General features: G+C 49.9%; 1 protein-coding gene across 2 annotated transcripts in view; it reads left to right on the top strand.

Moving 5' to 3' along the window:
• The window catches only part of paxbp1 (PAX3 and PAX7 binding protein 1), a 59,380-nt gene extending 56,798 nt beyond the window's left edge, over positions 1–2,582 (top strand). Inside the window, exons 16-18 of one of the 2 annotated variants that reach the window (XM_038987426.1) lie at positions 572–718; positions 1,338–1,492; positions 1,624–2,582. In XM_038987426.1, the coding sequence (XP_038843354.1) occupies positions 572–718; positions 1,338–1,492; positions 1,624–1,741 (420 nt within the window). In that variant the 3' untranslated portion in view covers positions 1,742–2,582. The other variant, XM_038987427.1, reaches the window with a different exon arrangement.
• The last annotated feature ends 8,698 nt before the right edge of the window (positions 2,583–11,280 follow it).

Genomic DNA, 11,280 nt, shown 5'->3' with positions numbered 1-11,280 from the left:
CTGCTTTTTTGAATTGGTCTGCTTTTGCAACCGCTAATGGGGATCCTAATAAAATACCAAATATAGCCTCAAAACATAAAATACATATATATGTATATATATTGCGTGACGGCATGAAGAAAGAACTATATAGGATGACCAAATTATAGGCTGATGCCAGGAACTGGAAAACTTACTGGGAGCAGTACCACCAGGGGGAAATGTTATTTGGGGGCCCTGATAGTGGTCAGGCTGATAGTGGTCAGGCTGATAGTGGTCAGGCTGATAGTGGTCAGGCTGATAGTGGTCAGGCTGATAGTGGTCAGGCTGTAATTCACAGAAATATCAGCTTATCTTGGTTTTTATACATACTGTATTATAGATATGGACTCTTTCTCCCTCCCTCCCCCTCTAGTTGCTAGGTAACAGATATTAACTCTCTCCCCTCTAGTTACTAGGTAACAGATATTGACTCTCCCCTCTAGTTGCTAGGTAACAGATATTGACTCTCCCTTCTAGTTGCTAGGTAAAAGATATTGACTCTCCCCTCTAGTTGCTAGGTAACAGATATGGACTCTTTCTCTCCCTCTAGTTGCTAGGTAACATCCTCCAGTGGAGTGGTGTATTGTCTGCTTCCACGGTGAGAGAGTTGGCTCTGGACTCCACCCTGAACAGATACATCCTGTCAGCCCTACAGAACGCTGAGGCTGGGGCAGACAGCGTACTGAAGAGTCAGAGGGTACGCACACACACACACACACACACACACACACACACACACACACACACACACACACACACCCCGTTCCTGAGGAATCCTACCTCTACCATGTCCATGTTTTAAGATTGACTTTAGTTCAACATGTTTCTGTTGGGCTGTCTGTGTGTGTGTGTGTGTCTGTTGGGCTGTGTGGCTGTCTGTGTGTCTGTTGGGCTGTGTGGCTGTCTGTGTTTCTGTTGGGCTGTGTGGCTGTCTGTGTTTCTGTTGGGCTGTGTGGCTGTCTGTGTTTCTGTTGGGCTGTGTGGCTGTCTGTGTTTCTGTTGGGCTGTGTGGCTGTCTGTGTTTCTGTTGGGCTGTGTGGCTGTCTGTGTTTCTGTTGGGCTGTGTGGCTGTCTGTGTTTCTGTTGGGCTGTCTGTCTGTGTGTGTGTGTGTCTGTTGGGCTGTGTGGCTGTCTGTGTGTCTGTTGGGCTGTGTGGCTGTCTGTGTTTCTGTTGGGCTGTCTGTGTGTGTGTGTGTGTGTCTGTTGGGCTGTGTGGCTGTCTGTGTTTCTGTTGGGCTGTGTGTGTGTGTGTGTGTGTGTGTGTGTCTTGGGCTGTGTGGCTGTCTGTGTTTCTGTTGGGCTGTGTGTGTGTCTAGGTGGTGGAGTGTTTCCCAGCCCAGTGGTTTGTAGGGTTGAAAGGTCAGCAGACCCTGCCTCAGCTGGAGCCCTTCTGTCGTTACCTCACCCACCTGGCCTCTGCTCTGCTGAGAGGTTCTCTGGGGGGGTCCGACGTCGACAAGAGGAACGCCAAGTACGTTATTACCTGCTATAAAGGCTTTTAAAGAGATTATAGACACATTATGGATGCTGTCTCCCTGCACCACTGCAGGGAGTTTCTAGATGTTTAATAGACTAGTTATACCCGTCTCTCTCGTTCTCTAGGGAGCAAATAAAGGAGGTGGTGAAGCTGTTAGCTCGTCTCAACGCTCTGGATCACCTCATCACCGTGGCAACGGAACACGGCATCAAGGACATCACACCTCTACTGGACTCCAAGTGACGTCACCGCACCGCTGTGTGTGTGTGTGTGAGGTCATCTGAACCCTGTTGTTGGGTCAAACTGCAAGGGTTATCATAATGGACGTTAGTGTGAGAGCTGGAGGAGTGTGTGTGTGTGTGTATATATTGTGAATATTGTACATGTGTGAAAATGTGTCGGGAGGACTAGGAGACCTAAGAGCAGGTCTGTTGGATCAGGAGGTCTACAGATCATCACACACTTCCTCATCTGGAACTGCTCTACGGAGGAATTCTGGGAGATGCAGTTTCTCTCTACAGTCCTCAGACTGGGAGTATTGCTACTTTCTACGGCAGAACTGATTTAAACATGAACCACCATCTTCCCTCGCCACCTGAGCTGAAACCTAACATGGTGTTTTGTCTCATAGCATGATCCCCCCCCCCCTCCCCTCTCTCTCTCCCGTCCTCCTCATGACGATCGGATAAATCCGCACCAAGAAGAAGACTTTATTGTCCGATGTAGACGAATGTCCAACGGAAACTTGTCTTTTTTATTTAAACTGTCAGATGTCCTCTCACCTGCTCTCTGTCGTGTTTCACCCTGTGCCATGACTTCTCTGCTTAGCTGATCCTAGATCAGCTTATTGGTTGTCGCCCTAATTTAAAAGGGTTGAATGTAACTGATCATAGATCAGTATCTAGACTCTACTTCATTCTGTTGACGTAGTCTCTCTCACACAAACCGTTCTCCATCACGACCCTCTGATTGGATGAGGATGTAGAGGGGGGGGGGGGGGGGGGGGGGGGCTTTATATTTTAATTTAGCAGATTTTTGTGTTAATGTTTTGATTTGAATTGAATAAAAAGTAGCTGTGGAATAAGATGTGTTTCTGGAGCTGTGTGTACCAGACGTGTCTGAGAGGACGAATGCTGAGCGAGAGGGACAAGTCCCCCCTCCAGATATTGGGTGTTTTATTCACTACGATCTATAAGGGAAAACTGATCCTAGAGCAGCTTGATTGGTGCATTTGAAATGTCCTACTGTTCCGTGTCTGTTGGGTCTGTCTAGTTCGCAGGCTTCATTTACACAGGCAGGACAATTCTGATCTTTTATTAAACTGTTATTGGTCTTTTGACCAATTACATCCGCTCTGAGAAAGAGCAGGTAGACTAGTGGTTAGAGTGGAGGGGAGGCAGGTAGCCTAGTGGTTAGAGTGGAGGGGTGGCAGGTAGCCTAGTGGTTAGAGTGGAGGGGTGGCAGGTAGCCTAGTGGTTAGAGTGGAGGGGAGGCAGGTAGCCTAGTGGTTAGAGTGGAGGGGTGGCAGGTAGCCTAGTGGTTAGAGTGGAGGGGTGGCAGGTAGCCTAGTGGTTAGAGTGGAGGGGTGGCAGGTAGCCTAGTGGTTAGAGTGGAGGGGCGGCAGGTAGCCTAGTGGTTAGAGTGGAGGGGCGGCAGGTAGCCTAGTGGTTAGAGTGGAGGGGCGGCAGGTAGCCTAGTGGTTAGAGTGGAGGGGTGGCAGGTAGCCTAGTGGTTAGAGTGGAGGGGTGGCAGGTAGCCTAGTGGTTAGAGTGGAGGGGAGGCAGGTAGCCTAGTGGTTAGAGTGGAGGGGTGGCAGGTAGCCTAGTGGTTAGAGTGGAGGGGTGGCAGGTAGACTAGTGGTTAGAGTGGAGGGGAGGCAGGTAGACTAGTGGTTAGAGCGGAGGGGTGGCAGGTAGCCTAGTGGTTAGAGTGGAGGGGCGGCAGGTAGCCTAGTGGTTAGAGTGGAGGGGTGGCAGGTAGCCTAGTGGTTAGAGTGGAGGGGAGGCAGGTAGCCTAGTGGTTAGAGTGGAGGGGAGGCAGGTAGCCTAGTGGTTAGAGTGGAGGGGCGGCAGGTAGCCTAGTGGTTAGAGTGGAGGGGCGGCAGGTAGCCTAGTGGTTAGAGTGGAGGGGCGGCAGGTAGCCTAGTGGTTAGAGTGGAGGGGTGGCAGGTAGCCTAGTGGTTAGAGTGGAGGGGTGGCAGGTAGCCTAGTGGTTAGAGTGGAGGGGTGGCAGGTAGCCTAGTGGTTAGAGTGGAGGGGTGGCAGGTAGCCTAGTGGTTAGAGTGGAGGGGAGGCAGGTAGCCTAGTGGTTAGAGTGGAGGGGTGGCAGGTAGCCTAGTGGTTAGAGTGGAGGGGTGGCAGGTAGACTAGTGGTTAGAGTGGAGGGGAGGCAGGTAGACTAGTGGTTAGAGCGGAGGGGTGGCAGGTAGCCTAGTGGTTAGAGTGGAGGGGCGGCAGGTAGCCTAGTGGTTAGAGTGGAGGGGTGGCAGGTAGCCTAGTGGTTAGAGTGGAGGGGAGGCAGGTAGCCTAGTGGTTAGAGTGGAGGGGAGGCAGGTAGCCTAGTGGTTAGAGTGGAGGGGCGGCAGGTAGCCTAGTGGTTAGAGTGGAGGGGCGGCAGGTAGCCTAGTGGTTAGAGCGGAGGGGCGGCAGGTAGACTAGTGGTTAGAGCGGAGGGGCGGCAGGTAGCCTAGTGGTTAGAGCGGAGGGGCGGCAGGTAGCCTAGTGGTTAGAGCGGAGGGGCGGCAGGTAGCCTAGTGGTTAGAGCGGAGGGGTGGCAGGTAGCCTAGTGGTTAGAGCGGAGGGGCGGCAGGTAGCCTAGTGGTTAGAGCGGAGGGGCGGCAGGTAGCCTAGTGGTTAGAGCGGAGGGGCGGCAGGTAGCCTAGTGGTTAGAGCGGAGGGGCGGCAGGTAGCCTAGTGGTTAGAGCGGAGGGGCGGCAGGTAGCCTAGTGGTTAGAGCGGAGGGGCGGCAGGTAGCCTAGTGGTTAGAGCGGAGGGGCGGCAGGTAGCCTAGTGGTTAGAGCGGAGGGGCGGCAGGTAGCCTAGTGGTTAGAGCGGAGGGGCGGCAGGTAGCCTAGTGGTTAGAGCGGAGGGGCGGCAGGTAGCCTAGTGGTTAGAGCGGAGGGGCGGCAGGTAGCCTAGTGGTTAGAGCGGAGGGGCGGCAGGTAGCCTAGTGGTTAGAGCGGAGGGGCGGCAAGTAGCCTAGTGGTTAGAGCGGAGGGGCGGCAGGTAGCCTAGTGGTTAGAGCGGAGGGGCGGCTGGTAGCCTACTGGTTAGAGTGGAGGGGCGGCAGGTAGCCTAGTGGTTAGAGCGGAGGGGCGGCAGGTAGCCTAGTGGTTAGAGCGGAGGGGCGGCAGGTAGCCTAGTGGTTAGAGCGGAGGGGCGGCAGGTAGCCTAGTGGTTAGAGCGGAGGGGCGGCAGGTAGCCTAGTGGTTAGAGCGGAGGGGCGGCAGGTAGCCTAGTGGTTAGAGCGGAGGGGCGGCAGGTAGCCTAGTGGTTAGAGCGGAGGGGCGGCAGGTAGCCTAGTGGTTAGAGCGGAGGGGCGGCAGGTAGCCTAGTGGTTAGAGCGGAGGGACGGCAAGTAGCCTAGTGGTTAGAGCGGAGGGGCGGCAGGTAGCCTAGTGGTTGGGGCGGCAGGTAGCCTAGTGGTTAGCCTAGTGCCTCAATACATCTGATAATAAACACCAAGCTCTGTTCCGAACTATACAACTAGAGGTATGCTTGCTCTAGTTCCTCAACGGCACAGCTAGGAGAACTTAGAAAAGTACCTCATAGTCGAAGGCTCTTTTTTTGTGTCATAAAAGGGCATTGAAATTACTTAGGAACTGAACACTTTGGAGAGGTGTGTGGCCACTTGGAAAGAACAGATATCACATTTACATAAGTATTCAGACTCTTTACTCAGTACTTTGTTAAAGCACCTTTGGCAGTGATTATAGCCTTGAGTCTTCTTGGGTATGACGCTACAAGCTTGGCACACCTGTATTTGGGGAGTTTCTCCCATTCTTCTCTGCAGATCCTCTCAAGCTCTGTGCGGTTGGATGGGGAGCGTCGCTGCACAGCTATTTTCAGGTCTCCAGAGATGTCCGATCGGGTTCAAGTCCGGGCTCTGGCTGAGCCACTCAAGGACATTGAGACTTCTCCCGAAGCCACTCCTGCGTTGTCTTAGCTGTGTGCTTAGGGTCGTTGTCCTGTTGGAAGGTGAACCTTCACCCCAGTCTGAGGTCCTGAGTGCTCTGGAGTAGGTTTTCATCAAGGATCTCTCTGTACTTTGCTCCGTTCATCTTTGCCTTGATCCTGACTAGTCTCCCAGTCCCTGCTGCTGATAAACATCCCCACAGCATAATGCTGCCACCACCATGCTTCACCGTAGGGACGGTGCCAGGTTTCCTCCGCGCGTGATGCTTGGCATTCAGGCCAAAGAGTTGAATCTTGGTTTCATTGGACCAGAGAATCTTGTTTCTCATGGTCTGAGAGTCTTTAGGTGCCTTTCCAAGCGGGCTATCATGAGCCTTTTACTGAGGAGTGGCTTCCATTTGGCCGCTCTACGATAAAGGCCTGCAGTGCTGCAGAGATGGTTATCCTTCTGGAAGGTTCTCCCATCTTCACAGAGGAACTCTAGAGCTCTGTCAGAGTGACCATCTGGTCCTTGGTCATCGCCCTGACCAAGGCCCTTCTCCCCTGATTGCTCAGTTTGGCCAGATGGCCAGCTCTAGGAAGAGTCTTGGTGGTTCCAAACTTCTTCACTGTGTTCTTGGGGACCTTCAATGCTGCAGACATTTTTTGGTACCGTTGTCCAGATCTGTGCCTTGACACAATCCTGTCTTAGAGCTCTACGACAATACCTTCGACCTCAAGGCTTGGTTTTTGCTCTGATATGCACCGTCAACTGTGGGACCTTATATAGACAGGTGTGTGCCTTTCCAAATCATGTCCAATCAATTGAATTTACCACAGGTAGACTCCAAGTTGTAGAAACATCTCAAGGATGATCAATGGATACAGGATGTACCTGAGCTCAATTCCGAGTCTCATAGCAAATGGTCTGAATACTTATGTAAATAAGTTATTTTCAGTTTTTTCTTTTTAATACACTTGCAAACATTTCTAAAAACCTGTTTTCACTTCATCATTACGGGGTATTGTTTGTAGTTATTTTAGAATAAGGCTGTAAAGTAACAAAATGTGGAGAAAGTCAAGGGGTCTGAATACTTTCCGAAGGCACTGCATATACAAAAGTATGTGGACACCCTTTCAAATTAGTGGATTCGGCTATTTCAGCCACACCCGTTGCTGACAGGTGTATAAAATCGAGCACACAGCCATGTAATCTCCATAGAAAAACAATTGGCAGTAGAATGATCTTACTGAAGAGCTCAGTGACTTTCACCGTGTCATGGGATGCCACATTTCCAACAAGTCAATTTGTCAAATTTCTACCCTGCTAGAGCTGCCCCGGGTTAACTATAAGTGGAAACGTCTAGGAGCAACAACGGCTCAGCCGGGGAAGTGGTAGGCCACACAAGCTCACAGAACGGGGCCGCCGAGTGTTGAAGCGCATAGCGTGTAAAAATCATCTCGAGTGGCGCAGCGTTCTAAGGCACTGCAGTGCTTGAGACGTCACTACAGATCCGGGTTCGATCCCGGGCTGTGTCGCACCCGGCCGCGACCGGGAGACCCATGAGGCGACGCACAATTGGCCCAGCATCAAACGGGTTAGGGGAGGGTTTATCAGGCAGGGATGTCCTTGTCCCATCGCGCTCTAGCGCCTCCTGTGGCGGGACGGGCTCATGCACGCTGACCCAGTCGCCAGTTGTACAGTGTTTCCTCCGACACATTGGTGCGACTGGCTTTTGGGTTAAGCAAGCAGTGTGTCAAGAAGCAGCGCGGCTTGGCAGGGTCGTGTTTCGGAGTCCTCTCCCGAGTCCGTACAGGAGTTGCAGCGATTGGACAAGACTATAACTACCAATTGGATATCACAAAATTGGGGAGGAAAAGGGGTAAATTCATCTGTCCTCGGTTGCAACTACCGAGCTTCATGAAATGGGTTTCCATGACCGATCACAATGTCAAGCATCGGCTGAAGTGGTGTAAAGCTCGCTGCCATTGGATTGGAGGAGTGGAAATGCGTTCTCTGGAGTGATGAATCCCGCTTCACCATCTGGCAGTCCGACAGACTAATCTGGGTTTGGCGAATGCCAGGAGAACCCTACCTACCACTACACATCCAAGTATATCTGATCAAATTATGAGTGACAAGCATTGTAATTTTGATTTCTGTAAAGTGAGTGTGGAAGAGGTAAAATTATTGTTGTCTATCAATAATGACAAGCCACCGGGTTCTGACAACTTGGAAGGAAAATTATTGAGGATAATAGCAGATGATATTATTGAGGATAATAGCGGATGATATTGCCACTCCTATTTGCCACATCTTCAATTTAAGCCTACTAGAGACCGTGTGCCCTCAGGCCTGGAGGGAAGCAAAAGTCATTCCGCTACCTAAGAATAGTAAAGCCCCCTTTACTGGCTCAAATAGCCGACCAATCAGCCTGTTACCAACCATTAGCAAAGTTTTGGAAAAATTGTGTTTGACCAGATACAATACTATTTCACAGTAAACAAATTGACAAGACTTTCAGCACACTTATAGGGAAGGACATTCAACAAGCACAGCACTTACACAAATGACTGATGATTGGCTGAGAGAAATTGATGATAAAAAGATTGTGGTGGCTGTTTTGTTAGACGTCAGTGTGGCTTTTGACACTATCGATCATCATATGCTGCTGGAAAAACGTATGTGTTATGGCTTTACACCCCCTGCTATAATGTGTTATGGCTTTACACCCCCTGCTATATTGTGTTATGGCTTTACACCCCCTGCTATAATGTGTTATGGCTTTACACCCCCTGCTATATTGTGTTATGGCTTTACACCCCCTGCTATAATGTGTTATGGCTTTACACCCCCTGCTATAATGTGTTATGGCTTTACACCCCCTGCTATAATGTGTTATGGCTTTACACCCCCTGCTATATTGTGTTATGGCTTTACACCCCCTGCTATAATGTGTTATGGCTTTACACCCCCTGCTATAATGTGTTATGGCTTTACACCCCCTGCTATAATGTGTTATGGCTTTACACCCCCTGCTATAATGTGGATAAAGAGTTACCTGTCTAACAGAACCCAGAGGGTGTTCTTTAATGGAAGCCTCTCCAACATAATCCAGGTGGAATCAGGAATTCCCCAGGGCAGCTGTCTAGGCCCCTTACTTTTTTCAATCTTTACTAACAACATGCTTTGAGTAAAGCCAGTGTGTCTATGTATGCGGATGACTCAACACTATACACATCAACTACCACAGCGACTGAAATGACTGCAACACCTAACAGAGCTACGGTTAGTTTCAGAATGGATGGCAGGGAATAAGTTAAATATTTCAAAAACGAAGTGTTGTATTTGGGGTAAATCATTCACTAAACACAAAACCTCAACTACATTTTGTAATAAATCATGTGGAAATTGAGCAAGTTGAGGTGACTAAACTGCTTGGAGTAACCCTGGATTGTAAACTGTCATGGTCAAAACATGTTGATACAACAGTAGCTAAGATGGGGGGAGTCTGTCCATAATAAAGTGCTGCTCTGCCTTCTTAACACTATCAACAAGGCAGGTCCTACAGGCCCTAGTTTCTACCTTCTTAACAGCACTATCAACAAGGCAGGTCCTACAGGCCCTAGTTTCTACCTTCTTAACAACACTATCAACAAGGCAGGCCCTAGTTTTGTCGCAGCTGGACTACTGGTCAGTCGTCTGGTCAGGTGTCATCAAGATGGACCTCTGAAAATTACAATTGGCTCAGAACAAGGCAGCGGAGAATGTGAATCAACACAAAGACACATGCATACAAACACACAATAACATACGCGCTACACACACATGTTCACATGTATTTTGTGTTGTAGATATGTGGTAGTAGAGTAGAGGCCTGAGGGGACACACTTAATATTTCGTGAAATCTGTTGTGAATGTATTGTAATGTTTTTATTTTATTTGTATAACTGCCTTAATTTTGCCGGACCCCAGGAAGAGTAGCTAATGGGGATCCATAATACATGCAAATACCCTCCCCAATGCAGAGTGCCAACTGTAAAGTTTGGTGGACGAGAAATAATGGTCTGGGGATGTTTTTCATGGTTTGGGCCCCTTAGTTCCAGTGAAGGGAAATCTTAACACTACAACATACAATGACATTCTAGATGATTCTGTGCTTCCAACTTTGTGGCAACGGTTTGGGGAAGGCTCTTTCCTGTTTCAGCATGACAACGCCCCCGTTCACAAAGCGTGGTCCATGCAGAAATGGTTTGTCGAGATTGGCCTGGAAGAACTTGACTGGCCTGCACAGAGCCCTGACCTTAACCCCATCGAACACCTTTGGAATGAATTGGAACGCCGACTACAAGCCAGGCCTAATCGCCCAACATCAGTGCCCGACCTCACTAATGCTCTTGTGTTTGAATGGAAGCAAGTCCCCACAGCAATGTTCCAACATCTAGTAGAAAGCCTTCCCAGAAGAGTGGAGGCTGTTATAGCAGCAATGTTTCAACATCTAGTGGAAAGCCTTCCCAGAAGAGTGGAGGCTGTTATAGCAGCAAAGGGGGGAACCAACTCCATATTAATGTCCATGCTTTTGGAATTACATGTTGGACGAGTTTCAATCACTTGGACCAGAGTTCTGAGATGAGGGTTTTATCTATAGCAGCAAGGGACATTTTCAATTTTCACATTCTCCAACTGTAATAATCCGACCTCACTAATGCTGTTCCAACATCTAGTGGAAAGCCTTCCCAGAAGAGTGGAGGCTGTTATAGCAGCAATGTTCCAACATCTAGTGGAAAGCCTTCCCAGAAGAGTGGAGGCTGTTATAACAGCAATGTTCCATCATCTAGTGGAAAGCCTTCCCAGAAGAGTGGAGGCTGTTATAGCAGCAATGTTCCAACATCTAGTGGAAAACCTTCCCAGAAGAGTGGAGGCTGTTATAGCAGCAATGTTCCAACATCTAGTGGAAAACCTTCCCAGAAGAGTGGAGGCTGTTATAGCAGCAATGTTCCAACATCTAGTGGAAAGCCTTCCCAGAAGAGTGGAGGCTGTTGTAGCAGCAATGTTCCAACATCTAGTGGAAAGCCTTCCCAGAAGAGTGGAGGCTGTTGTAGCAGCAATGGGGGAACCAACTCCATATTAATGTCCATGATTTTGGAATGAGATGTTTGACGAGCAGGTGTCCACATACACTTGTAAATTTTTCAAGGTATTGTTAAATAAATGTTAATAAATGTTACCCTAATTCAGAGTGGAAGAGGGCCTGTCCCCATGCTGCACCAACCAGGGCCTGTCCCCATGCTGCACCAATCAGGCCTTGTCTTCATGCTGCACCAATCAGGTCCTCTCCCTATACTGCACCAACCAGGGCCTGTCCCCATGCTGCACCAACCAGGGCCTGTCCCCATGCTGCACCAACCAGGGCCTGTCCCCATGCTGCACCAACCAGGGCCTGTCCCCATGCTGCACCAACCAGGGCCTGTCCCCATGCTGCACCAACCAGGCCTTATCCCCATGCTGCACCAACCAGGCCTTGTTCCCCTGCTGCACCAACCAGGCGTTGTCTTCATGCTCCACCAACCAGGGCCTGTCTTCATGCTCCACCAACCAGGCCCTGTCCCCATGCTGCACCAACCAGGGCCTGTCCCCATGCTGCACCAACCAGGGCCTGTCCCCATGCT

The sequence above is a fragment of the Salvelinus namaycush genome, unplaced genomic scaffold, assembly GCF_016432855.1.
Source record: "Salvelinus namaycush isolate Seneca unplaced genomic scaffold, SaNama_1.0 Scaffold728, whole genome shotgun sequence".
NCBI classification, from domain to species: Eukaryota; Metazoa; Chordata; class Actinopteri; order Salmoniformes; family Salmonidae; genus Salvelinus; species Salvelinus namaycush.
This window is presented reverse-complemented; position numbering and strand designations above follow the sequence as displayed.